A 17,010-nucleotide genomic window follows, 5' to 3' on the forward strand; every position below is an offset into this window, starting at 1 on the left:
TGAGCGCCGGAACCAGATGCCCACACTCAGGCCAACAGCTTCTCCCTCCCAGCCGGACCAGAGGCTCAGAGGCCAAACAAAGATTTGCCTGTTCCTTCCTCCCCTGGCTCTGAGGGTCTTTGACTAGACATGTACAACCCCCTCTCCCCTACCACCACCAGGAAAGAGCTGTTGCATCTTGGTATAGCCCAGGGTGCCTGGAAATGCAGGGGGCTCTGTGACGCTGTCTGGGTTTTGCAGAATCTGTCTCCCTCATCGCACTTGGCCCAGGCTGATATTAAGATTCATCTGCATTCCCCGCGCACCCGCCTGGCAGATGGTGGGGGAGGAGGCTGGGTGCGTGCCGGGGTTGCAGCCGCGGGACCAAGCTGGGCCTCAGAGGGCCACAGAGCAGAGCGCCCACCCACCGTGCTCCTTGGACCCAGGCCAAGCTGGGACCACTCTGAATGATGGGGTGCCTCCTCACCTTCGTAGCCTCCAAGGGGTGCCAGGACTTGACCTTTCATTTTTCTGAAGACTAAAGGGACCCTGAAATTCCAGGAAGGAGACCTGAAGATACAGAGTAGGGGTGATGGAGGATGGTCCCCCATCTTTGGGAATGTCAGATCAGGGTCGTGTTCTTCCTTCTTGCCCTGGAGGTTTGCAGAGAGCCCACTGGGACAGGAGCCCCTCTCAGCCTGGTGGCCCTGTGGTAGAGAGGGTAAGCAGTGAAGAATGAAGGGACAGCGCCAGGGCAGCCTTGACCACCTCACTCCCCAGCTTCTCAGGACCTGCCCTGGGCCCCAGAATCCAGCCGGCCCCTATCAGCCTTTTCAGCCCAGGGCCCAGCCAAATGCTTCCTGTCACAGTGACTGGACCGAGAAGGTCCAGGGATTATCTCAGCCCCTCCAAGTAAAGTAGAAGAGGGAAGGAACAGACATCATTATAAAAGGAGTGCAGGCTAGACACCCAGAAGAACTTCCCTCACCACAGGTTTTGGCTCTTAGAATGGGTTTTGGGGAAAAAAAAAAAAAAAGATATTTCTGAATTCCAGGACTCCTGGGCTGGGGGCAGGGCAGCAGATTCTCGATGCCTCTCCCGGGGAACAGGCGCTCTGCCAGAGGCGTGGAAACGGTAGGGTCCGTATCCCCTGGCCACCACCCTCTCCCTTCTCCTCCAAGAGTTACTCTGCCCCCGCGTGCGGTCCCCTGCAGGCTGGAAAGCCGGCGTCCCAGGTCCCCGGACTGCGGGCCGGCAGGGGAGGAGTTAACTCCGGAGGTACCGGCTGGGCTCACTGTACCTGCCGCCGCCGCCGCCGCCGGTGGGAGGGACGAGGAAGCGGGAGCCGCCGGGGCGCCAGGAGCGCTCCAGTCTGGCGGGGCACAGCGCGGGGAGCGGGCGGCTGGGGCTCCGCGCGGCCGGGGGCGTCCGCCAGGGGGCGCGCCGCGACGGGGCGGGAGAAGCAGCCTGGTCTGGGGAATTAGCACCAAGGACGGGCGCGCGCGCAGGTCCCCAGCACATCTGGGCGAGAGCGGCGCCGCTGGAGCCGAGGGGGGCGCCGAGCGCAGATCTGGAACCGCGGAGCCACGGCGCCGCTGGGGCCCTTCGAGGCGCTCGGGGCGCACATCTGGGACCTCGAGTGGGGGCCGCGCCGCGCGCAGCTGGACCAGGGGAGGGGGGCGGCGGCAGCACAGCTGGATCGAAGGGGGCGGGGTCGGCCCTGGGCGACCGGCTGAGGGGAGGGCCGCGGGCCGCCGGGGACTGGAGCATGGGACGGCGCTCCTGAAGGAGCAGGAAGGGGACGAAGAGGCCTGGGACCCCGAAAGGAGAAGCGGAGAGCGAGAGGACGAGAGCGGAGGAGGAGGATGCAACTGACTCGCTGCTGCTTCGTGTTCCTGGTGCAGGGCAGCCTCTATCTGGTGAGTGGTCCGCGGGGAGCTGCGCGGAGGGGCGGGGGCCCGGAGGATCGGGGGAGAGCGCGGGAAGCTTGCGAGCCCTGAAACTTTCTCCCTTCCCCCGACATCCCGGGGATAGCGGGGAAGACTGGAGGCTGGGGGAGAGGGCGGGTCCGAGGCCGGAGACTGGACAGATAGGGTTAATAGGGGCGGGGAGAGGGTGCTTGTCTGGCCCACCCACTCCGTGGCGGGTGGCTGGAGGTGCGACCAGCGCTCGGAAAAAGGCCCGGAGCCGGGTCGCCGGGGTTACCCGACCCCTTCCAGGAGCCCCAGGACCTCGGAAGGGGGCCTAGTGGGGGCCGGGCTGTGGAGCTGGTGACCTGCAGGCTTTTCCCGTGACCTCCGGGATCCAGAGAGCCCCGGGCTCTGGGTCCCCCAGAGCGCTGAGCCGGTCCAGGCGGAGGGCGGCCCCCGCGTCCGTCCCTCCCTCCCTCCCTCTCCCTCCCTCCCCGCCTGTTGTTTTCCTCTCCTCTCCCGGCTGCGCGCAGCCCGAGCCCCACAGGACCTGGGCAGGCGGCTCCCGCCCCGGGCGCTCGCGGTAGCTGAGCGGAGCGCCCAGAGCCCGCTTCCCGTGCACCAGCTCCGCGGCTTCTGGGCGGCCCAGGGCGCCGGGGAACCCCTCCACGAACCCAGCCCGGGGCTAAACTCCCCTCCGACCTAGCGTCCGCCAACCCTCCCCTCAATCCTGTCATGGAGAAGCCTCAGCCCCGCGTCTGGACCTGCCCTTTAATAAACAAGCCCCTTGCCACCGCCCCGATGCTACTGTGGGAAGAGCTTTTCCGTTCTCACGGCCCCACCTGTGGCCCTTTACCCTCCAGCCACGCAGCCGTGACCCCCAGGAGCCAGTACCTACAGGTCTGCAGCCCTGACCCAGTCCGCGAACTTCCCCTCCTAGCCGTCCCTCTACCCCAACCCCGGGGCCTGGCAGACAGGGCCAGCCTGAACTGTGGGGCAGAGACAGATTCGGCCACTGTACACAGCGGCTGGCACCACCCAGGCCAGAACACGGGCATGAAGACCCCACAGCCCCTTGGAACCGTATTGTCCCCACTCCAGTGTCACCACCAAATCCAGATTCTGCCCAGCTGAGCCGGTGCCCCCGGGTGCTGGTAAGGACACCTAGGGCGAGTGGTCGCCTTCAAGAGCTGAGCAGACACACAGGCTGTGCCCTCAGGAAGCTCTGCCAACCTCCTGATGCCCCCCACTGCTGTCCCACTCTCCCTGTGGCACCTCCAAGAATCTCCCCAGGTGTGGCTTGTCACCATAGCTGATCCAGCAGGGGGAGGATGAGCCCCTGCAGCTTCCAGAGGCGGATGGCGTCTGGATAAAACCCTTTCAAAAAGACACATCTGATCTGTGAGGCCGGGAGTGTGGAGTGTAACAGAAGGGATGACCCTATGTGAACTCAGTCTTGCAGTGTCGTAACCTCTGAGCCCGGTGTCCTTATCTGTGAAATGGGAATGAGATCTACCTCAGAATGCAAGTAACATCTTGGCATCATCAGTGTCCCCTGGAGAGGTGTTTGGCTTTCCATGGCCATTCTGGGTGTGGCGTTCACTCCCAGTCTCCCCCAGTCCTCTTGCCCACCCTAAAAACTGTATTCATGCTTGAGAATTTCACTGTGTTCTGCTTTCTTATTCCATTGTCTGGTGGTTCTCTTTGCATCTAAGGGTAGAAATTATCCTAGGGGAGGGACAGCGTCTTACCCGACAGACTAGGAAGTCCCAAAGGGCAGAGGCTAGCCTCTTCTGTCAAAGCAGGGGCTCTCCCAGGATTGGGGTGGTGCTCCCCTATCTGACTCAAGGCTCTCTGAGGACGGAGATTATGCCTCCCCCATCAGCCCGGGGGTTTCACAGAGGCAGGGATTCCACCTCCTATCAGATCGGGAGCTCTGTCAGCACAGGGATGATGCCTCTGCCATTAGATGGGGGCTCCCCAGGATCAGAAGCTGGGCTTCTGCCATCAGTCTGGGGACTCCCTAAGGGTAGGAGCCATTGTCCCTGGTGCCACAGTCCACTGGAGAGAATTATTGTCCATCCTTGAGACTTTGAATCGTGGCCCAGACAGGACAGTGAGGAAAGGACATGAGGGGTGACCCAACTGTCAGAACCTGACATGTATACAACCTGGAGTGTACACTTGTTCCCCAGTTTCAGTGAGCAACACGCAGGAGCCCCTCACCCACATCAGAGTGCAGTGGCAGGGAGAGAGGTGCTGCTGGTGGGGCGGGGGGTGGACCTCCAGGGACAGGGCTCTCACTGTACTCACGAATCCCTCCATAGGTCATCTGTGGCCAGGATGATGGTCCTCCCGGCTCAGAGGACCCTGAGCGTGATGACCACGAGGGCCAGCCCCGGCCCCGGGTACCTCGGAAGCGGGGCCACATCTCACCTAAGTCCCGCCCCGTGGCCAATTCCACTCTCCTAGGGCTGCTGGCCCCACCTGGGGAGGCTTGGGGCATTCTTGGGCAGCCCCCCAATCGCCCAAACCACAGCCCCCCACCCTCAGCCAAAGTGAAGAAAATCTTTGGCTGGGGCGACTTCTACTCCAACATCAAGACGGTGGCCCTGAACCTGCTCGTCACAGGGAAGATTGTGGACCATGGCAACGGGACCTTCAGCGTCCACTTCCACCACAATGCCACAGGCCAGGGCAACATCTCCATCAGCCTCGTGCCCCCCAGCAAAGCTGTAGAGTTCCACCAGGAACAGCAGATCTTCATTGAAGCCAAGGCCTCCAAAATTTTCAACTGCCGGATGGAGTGGGAGAAGGTAGAACGGGGCCGCCGGACCTCGCTCTGCACCCACGACCCAGCCAAGATCTGCTCCCGAGACCACGCTCAGAGCTCAGCCACCTGGAGCTGCTCCCAGCCCTTCAAAGTTGTCTGTGTCTACATCGCCTTCTACAGCACAGACTATCGGTTGGTCCAGAAGGTGTGCCCAGATTACAACTACCATAGTGATACCCCCTACTACCCGTCCGGGTGACCCGGGGCAGGCCACAGAGGCCAGGCCAGGGCTGGAAGGACAGGCCTGCCCATGCAGGAGACCATCTGGACACCGGCCAGGGAAGGGGTTGATCCTCAGGCAGGGAGGGGGGTGGAGAAGAGGAGATGCCAAGTGGGGCCAGGGCCAAGTCTCAAGTGGCAGAGAAAGGGCCCCAAGTGCTAGCCCCAACCTGAGGCTGTGGAGCGACTAGACCACAGGAGCACTGGAGGATGAGCGGGCTCTCTGTAGCTTCACAGGGCCTTGCCACGGAGCCACAGAGAGATGCTGGGCCCGGAGGCCCGCGGGCAGGCCAGTCAGTGTGACCCCAGATCAAGTCATGGGAGGAACCTAAACCCTTGGTTCTTGCCATCCTGAGGAAGGACACTGACAGGGAGGGGGGATTTCATCAGTGTGAACAGTGTGTCAACTTAGGATGGATGGCTGAGACAGGGCTTCCTAGGGAGCCAGTCAGCTGGGTAGGGTAGGACCAGAGGAGCTCCCCAGCCCCGCCTAGTGGGCAGCCCTGAGCCCCTTGTCCTGTGCTGAGCAACGCATGAGGCTGAAGTGGTGACCCTGGGGTCTTTGATGTCTTGACAGATTGACCATCTGTCTCCGGCCAGGCCACCCCTTTCCAAAATTTCCTCTCCTGCCAGCACTGCCCCTCTACCACCCGTTGCTATGGCACATCCATCCTTAAGCCGAGACAGGATGATTGTGGTCCTCCCCGCACCAAGGTCACAGCCCGTGCTCGTGCTGTGTCCGTCTTCCAGGACATCACACCCTGCTGGCTCCTCTGTGAGCGTCCCTGTCTGGGAGAGCGGTCCCTCAACAGTCATCCTCACCTGTCAGACCAGGGTTCTCCTGGATCTGGATGGCACTGCCCTCTCAGCTGTGGGCACGGGTGGGGCGGGGCCAGGCCGCAGAGCATGTGCTGGATCTGTTCTGTGTGTCTGTCTGTGGGTGGGGGGAGGGGAGGGAAGTCTTGTGAAACCACGGATTGCCGACTTTTGTGTGCAGAATCGTGTTCTTGGAGCAGGAAATAAAGCTTGCCCTGGGGTACTGGAGTCAGAGTTGTCCAAGGAAAGGGCCTCAGGCATCCCTTGGTCCAGCAAGAATTCCTCTGATGGCCGAAGGACATGTGCTGGAGACCCGAGTGGCAGGGCTCCAGCCACCCTTGGAGCTGATATCGCTGAGGGCTCAGGGCTTCCCTCTCCAACCCCTGCTCCAGGCTGTCAGATCCCACATGGGGAAACCTGAACAAACCCCCTGGACATGGTGGGGAAGGGGAGGGGCGTGGCATCTGCAAAAACAGCTCAGGGAGGGAGAGCTAGCTGGTAGAATGGGCCAACAAGGGTGTTCCTTGGTGTCCTCCCTGAACTACCATCTGGAGACCCAGTGGGGTCCTAGCCCTGTCATTTTGCTGTGTGGCCTTGGCCTTGTTCATTCTCCTGTCTAACATGAGGGGCTTACCCAGCCGAGGGGTTCTCAAAGGCAGATCACCCAAGGAGTAATCACAGATTTCTGGGTCCTACCCACATTTCTAATTCAGTAGGCCTGGGTGGGGCCTAAGAATCAGAATTTCTAATGCGTGCCCAGGTCTATGCTGATGCTGTTGGTCTAGGCCCATGCTAGGAGACTCAAAGGAACTTGAAGTTCATCTCTGGCTCCACAGGACAGGGAAACACCTTGGATTCACTTTCCCAGCTGTAATTTCCATCTGTTCTCCTGGGGAAGGGGCCATTCAGAGAATCCACGGTATTGTACTGGGTTTTCAATCTGACCACATGCCAGTGAAGGAATAGGCTGGAGTGCGTGGACACAGGGCCCGCATCAGCCATTCCCCTCCTGCAGCTAATAAGAGGCCTCAGAGGCTGGGCTCCGTGGCTCATGCCTGTAATCCCAGCACTTTGGGAGGCTGAGGTGGGCGGATCACAAGGTCAGGAGATCGAGACCATCCTGGCCAACGTGGTGAAACCCCGTCTCTACTAAAAAAATACAAAAATTATCCGGGCGTGGTGATGCGCACCTGTAGTCCCAGCTACTGGGGAGACTGAGGCAGAAGAATCGCTGAACCCAGGAGGCGTAGGTTGCCGTGAGCCGAGATTGTGTCATTACACTCCAGCCTGGTGACAGAGCAAGACTCTGTCTCAAAAAAAAAAAAAAAAAAGCCCTCAGAATGGCCAGCTGCCAGTGGCATCTCGTCTGGGAGTTAGTTGTGCCCTCTGGGGATCTGAGAAGGGAAGACATGACCAAGGTCACAGTGCCCTCTGGAGGTCATTCTAAGTCGGCTGTCTTGGGAGGGCGGCACTCAGGGCCCTTGAGGCCCTCTTGAGGAGAGGAGAGTCCTGGCACCGGGGTAAGGTGGTCTTGCCACCCCCCAACTTTTACCCCTGCCTGGCAGTGCTCAGCAAGGACTGGTCCCCTCACACTGCAGCACAGAGCTGGGCGGGGCTGAGAAGCCGTTTGGTTACAGCCCACGTTGTAAGAAGTGACCCAGCTTCTTTCTCCCACACCATGCTTCCAGGGACCATCTCCCCTCCAGACCACCCTCCACTCCCCACTCTGGACGCTTCAGGCTGCTGGCATTGGAGTGTTCTCCCACCAGCGGATGCCCATCAGATGCCTCCCACGGCGCTGTGGAGACTGCAGGAAGGGAGGAGGGAGCAATGGGGCCAGAGGCCTGGGGCGCCCTCCTGCCTGCCCTGGCCGAACTCTCAGCAGGCACCTGGGGGCACTTTGACCCCCTTCCTGCTCCTCACTGCCTGTGGAGAGCCAGATGCTGCCGACAGCTGGAGGGCCTGGCCTGCCTGGCACACAGTTCTGCCTGCACCAGGGGTGGGTTCATTTTAATAACTTCATTTCGCCCTCATGCACACTGCTGCCTCATCCCTCCTTCCTGCCTTTCCCAGTAACCTGGCTGCTCTCCTCAGCTAGGACTTTGCTAACAGATGATTTTCTCCCAAATCTGAATTCTTTGGAATAGCCCTCTGGTCCCTACTGTTCTTGCCAGATTCTTCTGTGCCCCCTTGGCCCTCACAAGGGCAAGGGGTCCATCCAACTTCCTCGGGCCAAGAAGACATCACCTCTACCCCATTGGTGAGCATGTCCCCATCGTGACCTTCCCCCCCACCCCAGTCACGACAAAGTGCTCTGGCCTCCCACTTTTGCCATGCACACACTCACAGGAGGTCCCTCTGAAGAAACCTGTCCCCAACTCTGCGTGGACCGCAAAGGGCCAGGTCCTACTCACACCCTAACCCTTCGGCCTCTCCTATCCACTACCCTACAAGGCAGTCTGAAACGCCCTCAGAACGTTTAGCAGTCCCGTGGTCCTGCACCCCAACCCCTCAGCCCAGCTGGGGACAAGGGGCCTTGTCTCCATCAGTGGAGCCTCTGGGACAAGTTTACCAGGTTAGGGGCTCTTTAAGGACACAGCTTGGAACTCTTTTATCAGGCTGGGGAACGCCTAGGGCCAGGGGCCGTGCCTCTCTCATCAGACTGAGGACTCCCTGACGTCGAGGGCTGGATGGCCCTAGAGACTGGGGGTCCCAGAGGGCAGAGGCTATGCCCTCTTCCTCAGACCGGAGTCTCCCTGAGGGCAAGAACTGTGCTATAGATGGAAGGGGCAGCTTGCCTCTTCCTAAGCATCAGAGCACCTGGAGGCTGCCTCTGCCCTTCAGCTTTGCCCAAAGGCGCTGTCTGACTCTTAGCGTCCCCTTTTTGAGTGGGGTGAATCTCCTAGCACTCTGTGAAGCTAATAAGGGGCACTACCCATTAGGTCAACTGGCAGCAACGCCCGAGTCTCCCTCTCGATGAAGCTTAAGGCAAAAGCAAATGAGTATCTAGGTCCCTCCCCCCTCCTCCCTCCCCCTTCCCTTTCCTGGGATGAGCAAGCGGGAACTGAGTCACCCCGTTCCCCATCCTTGGCAGGAATGCTGGTGACCTTGCATTGTGGCAGACTCGGGTGGTGAGGTCCATTGCTCAGAGATGCAGCCGTGGGTGGGGGAGGGTTTATGGGGATCGAGGCGGCTGAAGGGCAGGTGGGGGTGACCAGGGACTGGGCATGTGCAGGGGGGCTGAAGAGACACGATGAACCAGTTGTTCCATGTTGGGAAGTGAACCAGTGTCACAGCTGAGAGTGGGAGAGAGAAATGTTACTTCCGAAGACTCTGAGTCCTGTGGTACTGCCAGAACCGGGGGCTGGGGTGACAGGTGAGGAGAGGCACCACCAGCCCCACCAGGCAGAGGCAAGGTGGGGTGGGGGTGGCAACTGCCAATTATGCCAAAGTCCTGGAGTGACAGCTGGCACCACCACCAAGGCACAAATGCCAGAGGAGACCTGTCACTTACCTGACTTGTGATTCCATAGGGTCCCTGTCTCCTGTTGGTCTCCCAGGCTCAGAGGCTGACCTGATAATTCAAGTGAAGGATGCCAAGTTCGAGGCCTCCCAGTTCCTCATCTCAGGCCACCTGGTTAGGTGGTCCCAAGGGACAAGCTAGGTCCTCTTGAACCGCAGATGCTGCCAATAAACTGGTAACACATGTTGCAGGAAGATACAGCTGGGTCCTCATCCTGGGTCTGTAATTTATTAGACGTGTGGCTTTGGACAAATGACATAATCTCCCAGAGCCTCCTTAGATGCAAAACTAGGGCTCTGCCTACCTCGGTGTATTGTTAGGAAAATTAAATGAGTTGCTCAACAAATGTTACTTCCTCCTGTCTGTTTCCTAAGATGGGTTGATGTCAGCCTTGGCCTTGCTCCTGGTGTGGACTGCGGAAAGGGTCCCAGGCTAGGGGTAGGAGGCCTAGGTTCCTATCCTGGTTCTGCCCCATGACGCATGTGGTAGAGATTGCTAATTGTCCCATAATACCCATTTTCCCTTTCTCCATAGGAATGGGGATCTCTGTTTGTAGCTCTGTTTGTGGCTGCCTGAAATAACTACTATTTCTCAGCCTCCTGAGATGTGGTCATGTGACTAAGGTCTGGCCAGTGACATTTAAGCCAAAGGTTTAGATGGCACCTTCCAGAAACTGTCAGACAGCTGATGTGCACTCTCCGTCCCTTTGTTCCACCCTCTATCCTGTGGCCTGGAATAGGTACAAGACTGCTGCCATCTTAGGCCAGGAGGTAAGAGCCACACCCTAGAAGTGGCAGAGCAGTGAGCTGGAAGAAGTCTTGGTCCCTGGGAATGCTGTGGAACAGAAATATCATTCCAGGGCCAAGTGTGGTGGCTCATGCCTATAATCCTAGCACTTTGGGAGGCTGAGGCAGGTGGATAACCTGAGGTCAGGAGTTTGAGACCAGCCTGGCCAAAATGGCAAAACCCCATCTCTACTAAAAATACAAAAATTAGCCAGGTATGGTAGTGCACACCTGTAATTGTAGCTACTTGGGACGCTGAGGCAGGAGATTCGCGTGAACTCAGGGCGGGGGGAGCAAAGGTTGCAGTGAGCTGAGATTGTGCCACTACACTCCAGCATTGGCAAAAAAGCAAGACTCCATCTCAATTAAAAAAAAAAAAAAAAAGAAAGAAATATCATACCAGTCCTAGGCTGCCTGCCTTCAGACTTTTATGTGAGAGAAGAATTAAAGTTCTATCTAAGTCACCGTGCTTTGGGTTTCCCTTTCCTGCAGTTAATTCTAGCTCCACCTAAGTCAGTGGATGCATTTGAGCACTTTACTTACATGGCCTCGGTTTCCTCATCTGTGGGACTGAGAATGCTTACATCTTTTGCCACACACCAGAGAGGTTTTAAAGACTCATAAGCAGCCGGGTGCAGTGGCTCATGCCTGTAATCTCAGCACTTTGGGAGGCCAAGGCAGGCAGATCATGAGGTCAGGAGTTTGAGACCAGCCTGACCAACATGGTGAAACCCCTATCTCTACTAAAAAAAAAAAAATTAGGCAGGCATGGTGATGTGCGCCTGCAAACCCAGCTACTCAAGAGGCTGAGGTAGGAGAATCACTTGAATCCAGGAGGTGGAGGTTGCAGTGAGCCGAGATCTCGCCATTGCACTCCAGCCTGGGTGACAGAGCAAGACTCTGTCTCAAAAAAAAAAAAAAACCTCATAGGCAAGAATAAATATGAGAAGGCTCTGGTCCTTCCATCTCAAGCCCACAGCCTCCATTTTGTGGGGAGTAACAAACAAGTTGCTGCCACATTGTCGGGAGCCCTGGAGGGGCTCAGGAGGATTCCCTCGCCCTGTCTGAAAGGCCTCAGTCCCCAGATTGATCCCTCACACCTCTGAGCCCCATCTACATTCTGCTGTTGGTAACACACAATCCTCGTTAAGGGCCTGACTGATCCCAGCCAGATGGGATCCTAATTTAATTAAAACCCTTTAATTACCTGCAACAACACTGCTCTGGAAGTCCAATGCAAAAGGACCCTGTGACAGGAGGGGCACCGTCCACAGCGCAGAGTAGTGGCTGCCCTTTAAGCAGTGAGGGAACCCAGGGACACCAGGCGTTTCTCCCACCCCAGTGGGCACAAACGGCATGGAACTGCCAGTGTGGTCCAGGCTTCTGGCTTGGTTTACATGGTACAGCCAAGCGGGGGAGTACGTGGGCCAGGGCCTCGGAGCAGAGTACCAGGCCCTTGGCCTGAAGCTGTCAGTGTTGGTTTTATGCTGTCACTGAGACCAGGACAGCCTGTTCTGGTCAGGTCTGAAGCCTGCCCAAGACCCTGCTCCTGCAGGACACTTCGGGTAGGAGCAGACATGGCTCTAATTTCTCCTGAATGGCCCGGCTTAAGAAGCAGGAGTATCTCTGCAACCACCAAGGAAATTCGTGCCCCTGTGATCAGGGTCTTTCAAGGTGTCATCCACTTGGGGAGGGGTGATGAAAGGGACTAACTTGAGTAGGCTGCAGAGGGGCCACGTGGTTTCTTGGGGATTGTAAGGATCGCTCATGGTTGTTTTTTTCTGTTTGTTCTTGAGACAGGGTTTCACTCTGTCTGTCGCAGTGGCATAATCTTGGCTCAATGCAACCTCTGTCTCCTGGGTTCGAGAGATTCTCCTATGTCAGTCTCCTGAGTAGCTGGAATTACAGGCATGAACCACCATGCCTGGCTAATTTTTGTATTTTTAGTAGAGACAGGGGTCTTACCATGTTGGCCAGGCTGGTCTCGAACTCCTGACCTCAGGTGATCCGCCCACATCAGCCTCTCAAAGTGCTGGGATTACAGGGATGAGCCACCACACCTGGCACCTTCTCATTGTCTTGAGCCTCAACTGGCTTCTCCCAGTAGAGGTAGAAGGAAGGAGCCCAGGCCAGGCCAGAGTCTGCCAAGCCTTGGCAAAGGCAGACTCAGGAACCCAGACCTGTGAGCTGGGCTGTTTGGGGGATATAAAGTGTTAATACACCCTCAGATCTCCCTTAGTACTTACTCATTCAACAAATATTGCTTAATAAAGACTCTGAAAGTTCCAGCTGGTCTCCCCTGGGCCAGGAGATCCAGGTAATGAGGTTTTGATTCACACTGAGCCATAGTCTTTTTTTTTTTTTTTTTTTAAGGGGTTTCACTGTGTTGGTCAGGCTGGTCTCGAACTCCTGACCTCGTGATCCACCCGCCTCGGCCTCCCAAAGTGCTGGAATTACAGGCAGGAGCCACCGTGCCCGGCCTTGAGCCATAGTCTTAAAGCAAGAGAAACGTTCTATTGGAGTCAGTGTGATAGCAGCTGGAGTTGAACCAAGAAATCCCAAAAAGAAGGAGAAACTCAAGAGGGAGGAGCTGAAACCACCAGCCTCACCATCCCACATCTCAAAGATTCTTCTAAAGCTAAGGCCAAGGAGGTTATCTACATGCTTTATTGAACAAGCCCTCCAGCACCGAGCCCTTGGTGCTCCCACCCCCATCATCCTCTTCCCCATCTCGTTTCCTCCGCTGTCCCTACCATTCACAGCCTCTAAAGAGCCTGTTCCTATCCTGGACTCAGATTGTGTCTGGAGCAGTGTCTGGAGTGCCAACCTGTGGACGCTCTGAGCAAGAAATGTGGATGTCTCCTCTAGACTAGAGACAGGGAACAGGAGCGGCCTTCCCCCTCAAACCAGAGGCTTGCTGAGGGCAGGGGCTGTGTGCCCCTCGAGACTCCCCAGAGGAAGGGTGGCACACCCTACAGAGGTGTGGCTGATAAGCTACCTGCACGCAGGTGCTTCAGCTCATCCAACTCTTCATGGGAGGTCATCTCTGCTGTGCCTCACTGGCCTGCGTGCTGTGGCATGATCACAGCCTCAACCCGCTACTGTGGGAGAGGAAGTGGCAACAGGAAGACGGACTGCTGCATGGTGTGCACCCAAATTCCCAGGTCCTCCTGGCTGGAAGAGCAGGTGTGGCAGGAAGGGTGAAGGCAGGAGAGGATGGCGGCATGCCAGCCAGTGTTGGCACACCCCTCCTCCCACCTGTCCTTGGTATTGTATGTTGTCTTCCCTAGAAAGGTCTTCAGAGACCCAGGTTGGCTCCTGGGGCACAGTGAGGGGCAGGTCTCACCCTGAATCCCTTAGTCAGAAAAGCCAAGACTTCTGGCTCCAAATCAGTGACTTTTCTTTCCATTATGCCAGGCTTGCTCACCCAGATCCCCTTCATGGCTTGGCAAAGCAAGCCCTACTCGACCCTAAGGAGCCTGGACTCCCCTCACCTTGGGGTGAAGGCAAAGCTGTACCCAGCTAGGATATGTTTGAAGAGAGGTGTGTCTGAGTCTTAATTAACATGTGATTTTTACCTACCTTGCCTCTCTGGGCCTTGGATAGCAATTCTTCCCCCACCCCCTCACATGGTCCCCGTGAGGGTCAAACTGACCCAGTGGATGGTGAGCCCTGCGTCACTGTTGGCCCCACCTGCTGGTGCTCATGGGCATCCACAGAAGAGGGAGAGGGCTGGGTTTCTCTTTCTTTTCAGGCTGTGTACCACAACAGTTGAGTGCACAGATTCTGAAGCCAGGTTGCCTGGATTCAAATTCCTGCCCTGCCACCTCCTGACTGTACACCTCGGCCAAGTTACAGAACATCTTTGCGCTTCAATTTCCCCATCTGTAAAGTGGGGACGCTAGCTCCTTGCAGAGGGCTGTTGTGAGATGGAGCTGTGTCCTGCACAGGGGCAGTGCTCAAGACCACCTGCCCAATGACAGCTCCTCATAATGCCCCTCCTGCTCCTGCCCACGCCTGGGTAGGAGGTAGGGAGAAGAATGGCCATGGGCTCTATCATTACTTGCTGCAGGAAGAATGTGCAGGAAAAAACTCCCAGGGAAGGTCAGAAGCTCGTCATGTCTACAAAAGATGACACATAAAAAGGAATCTACTTTTGTTTTCCTTGATTCTGGCCAAAAAGTGGGGCACTTGGTTGCATTTCCTCTGTTCCTCGGCCCAGCACCCCACGTGTGCAAGCACTCCAGAGGTGTCTTCCAGTGCACTGAGTGGTTTCATCTGGGTACTGCCCTCTGAACCTCTACCTGTAAACAAACAAGGCTCAGAGAATGCAGACAGCCAAAGGATCTTTATTTAGGGACCCAAAGAGCTGTCCACCAGGTACTCTCTCCAGGCAAGGGCACCCTCCTGCCTTACCTTGCACTGGGTCCTGGCCCCAGTGCCCTGACCCCAACCATGCACTGATAACCGAGTGCCCTCACTCTCTCCTTACCCATCCTCATCACCTCCACCTGGCAGATCAGTTTCTCATCGGCTTGGATGGCACCATGACCCCTTGCTGGTACTGTCTATGAATGGGTGTGTGAAACATGTCCCTGTCTTGGAATGCACCCTTGAGGGTGAGGGCCACGTCTGTTCTGCCACATAGTGAGTCCCCTGAGGACAGGGCCTTGTGTGACCCATTCCTTCCACACTTTGAGAAGGGCTAAGTGCCTGGGGTACACATAGGGCCTGGCCGGTAAATCTGGTTGACTCGCAGATGAACTCAATGCAGTTTCTATTGTGGGAATCTTTCACAGGGACAGGGAGAAAGAGAAGGGAAAGACACAGGAGAAGAGGAAGCTACTTCCTGCCATGCCATGTAGGCTTGGGTAAATAGAGGGTAGATGGGGAATATGAGTGTGGAGGGATATATAATGCCCCCATTTCCCAGTCTTGGCAGCTCCCAGGCCTGGGAGAGGAGGGGGCCTGCTGCCACTCAGTCAGGCTCTACCATCGGCCACATCTCAGCAGAGATCAGAACTGGAGGGCTCACGGTAGGCAGGTTTTTTCTCTAAATGCGGCAGGATCAGGCTCAAGATGCCACTCTAGTGAGCAGGACTGGAGACGGGGAGATAAACGTCTAGGGAGAAATAAACGGAAGTTTCCATGTGCCAGAAGAGAAGAATGGGGGCAAAAGAGGAAGGAAAAAAAGAAGAGAAGCAAAGGAAGATAGTGCAGGGCAGATGGGCTTGACTTAGCAGGTTTGCATCCATCTTTCCCTGGCCACTCAGAAGGCAGAGACAGCCTAAGACACAGGGCTCCTGGGTCCCAAGTGCCTTCCTCTCCACAGCCCTTTTGTTTTATTTAAAAAAATTTTTAGAGACAGGGTCTCACTGTGTTATCCAACTTAGTCTCTAATTCCTGGGCAATTAGAGATTGCCCTAAGCTCGCCTTAGTCTCCGGAGTAGCTAGGACTACAGGTATGCGCCACCACGCCCAGCCCCAACTCTTATTTTTATACCTACGAGCCAAAGTGCCTCTGCCCTGCCTCTGACCTTCCTCACTGGAATGCCTCATCTCCTAACTTTCGGAGACCATAACAACAATGGCAGTGAAGATCTTACGTGAAGAAGGAAAGAGTGATTTCCAGGTGACTGTAAGATTTGACGCAGGCTCTTTCCTGCGACCTCTGTGGACTCTTCCTCCTCCACGTATCACAACACGAGACACCTGGAGGCACTGGTCTCCTCAAAATGCTTTTCCCAGAGTGAATCCTGCTTAAAAGATTCCCACACTCCCAAAGGCACCCATTTTAGTGTCTCATTGCAGATTTTTACTCCAATCCAAAAAATCCTAAAAGGAACTGGTCTCAGAAGGCCACATATGGCTTAGTTTAGAAACAACAATTAGATAGCAATAACATTACTAGCAAGTTTACCTTTCTGAGGTCAATGGCTGGCTCAATGCCAGCCACCATGATGATGTGACATGTCTATTGTCATTAATTCCCCACTAAAAGTCTTTGAGATATACCCATTTTACAGATGAGAAAACGAAGGCTTAACTAGGCCAGGATCACGAGTGGTAGCAGGAGATGGGAGCCAGATTCCTGGACTCTAGGTGTGTGCTCTCTAAACAGCAGCCGTGGCTGGGCCCTCAATGCAGCCTGCACTCTTAGCAGCTCCTCTTCAACAGCTAGTTCAGATCATGTTTCCAAACCCCACCCTTTCCCAGGAGTTCTCAGCCACTGACCTTATTTCCACTTGGATCTGAAAAACAAACGACAAACTTGCTCAACTTCCCAGTATCACACAAACTCGCCTGTATCTGCAGGACACTCCTCACATCCAGAGAGAGGATTCATCCCTGCCTAAGCCCACTCACCTGCTCCTTCTCCAGCACCCTTAGAACCTGAAAGCATAGACTGTCCCCGCTCTACTGGATCCTGGAGTTTCAACTGCTTCCTCTCTATTGGATGTTTCCCATCAGCTTTAAACACGTTAAGTCTCCTTCATCCTATAGACAAAACCAAAACACTCCCCTCAACGTATTTTCCTCCTCCAATTACTGTCCTGACTTTGTCCTTCCCTTCACAGCCATGCCTCGAAGACTTCCTTTGTCTCCAGTTCCTCACCTTCCCCCATCAGGGTCCCTTCCCTGAAATGGCCTTGGCTAAAGTCACCAATGACTTCCAAGTTGCTACCTCCAGTGGGCATCTTTTACGCTGTATTCAACAGCATTTTTTTAAAAACATTTTTAAAAATCTGGTTCATTTAACTATGTATTTCCTTTACATAGATCTCTGGCCACTTCTTTGTGGTGTATCTTCCTTTACTAGCCTTTACGTGTAAGAATTCCATAAGGTGGCCGGGCGCGGTGGCTCACGCCTATAATCCCAGCACTTTGGGAGGCCGAGGTGGGTGGATCATGAGGTCAGGAGATTGAGACCATCCTGGCCAACAT

At 56.0% G+C, this 17,010-nt stretch overlaps 1 protein-coding gene across 1 annotated transcript; it reads left to right on the forward strand.

The window, feature by feature from the left end:
• The first annotated feature begins 302 nt into the window (after positions 1-302).
• On the forward strand, positions 303-5,985 carry NXPH3 (neurexophilin 3). Its single transcript, XM_032279940.1, has 2 exons — positions 303-1,898; positions 4,217-5,985. The coding sequence occupies exons 1-2, from the start codon at positions 1,845-1,847 to the stop codon at positions 4,919-4,921; spliced, it is 759 nt and encodes a 252-aa protein (XP_032135831.1). The 5' UTR covers positions 303-1,844; the 3' UTR covers positions 4,922-5,985.
• Positions 5,986-17,010: the final 11,025 nt, after the last annotated feature.

This window comes from Sapajus apella, unplaced genomic scaffold (assembly GCF_009761245.1).
Source record: "Sapajus apella isolate SASKATOON/1434 unplaced genomic scaffold, GSC_monkey_1.0 scaffold12, whole genome shotgun sequence".
In the NCBI taxonomy this organism is placed as follows: domain Eukaryota; kingdom Metazoa; phylum Chordata; class Mammalia; order Primates; family Cebidae; genus Sapajus; species Sapajus apella.

Coding starts and splice junctions, on each gene's coding strand:
- NXPH3 (XM_032279940.1), top strand. CDS start 1,845: ATGCAACTGACTCGCTGCTGCTTCGTGTTCCTGGTGCAGGGCAGCCTC. Junction 1,899..4,216: donor TGCAGGGCAGCCTCTATCTG/GTGAGTGGTCCG, acceptor ATCCCTCCATAG/GTCATCTGTGGCCAGGATGA.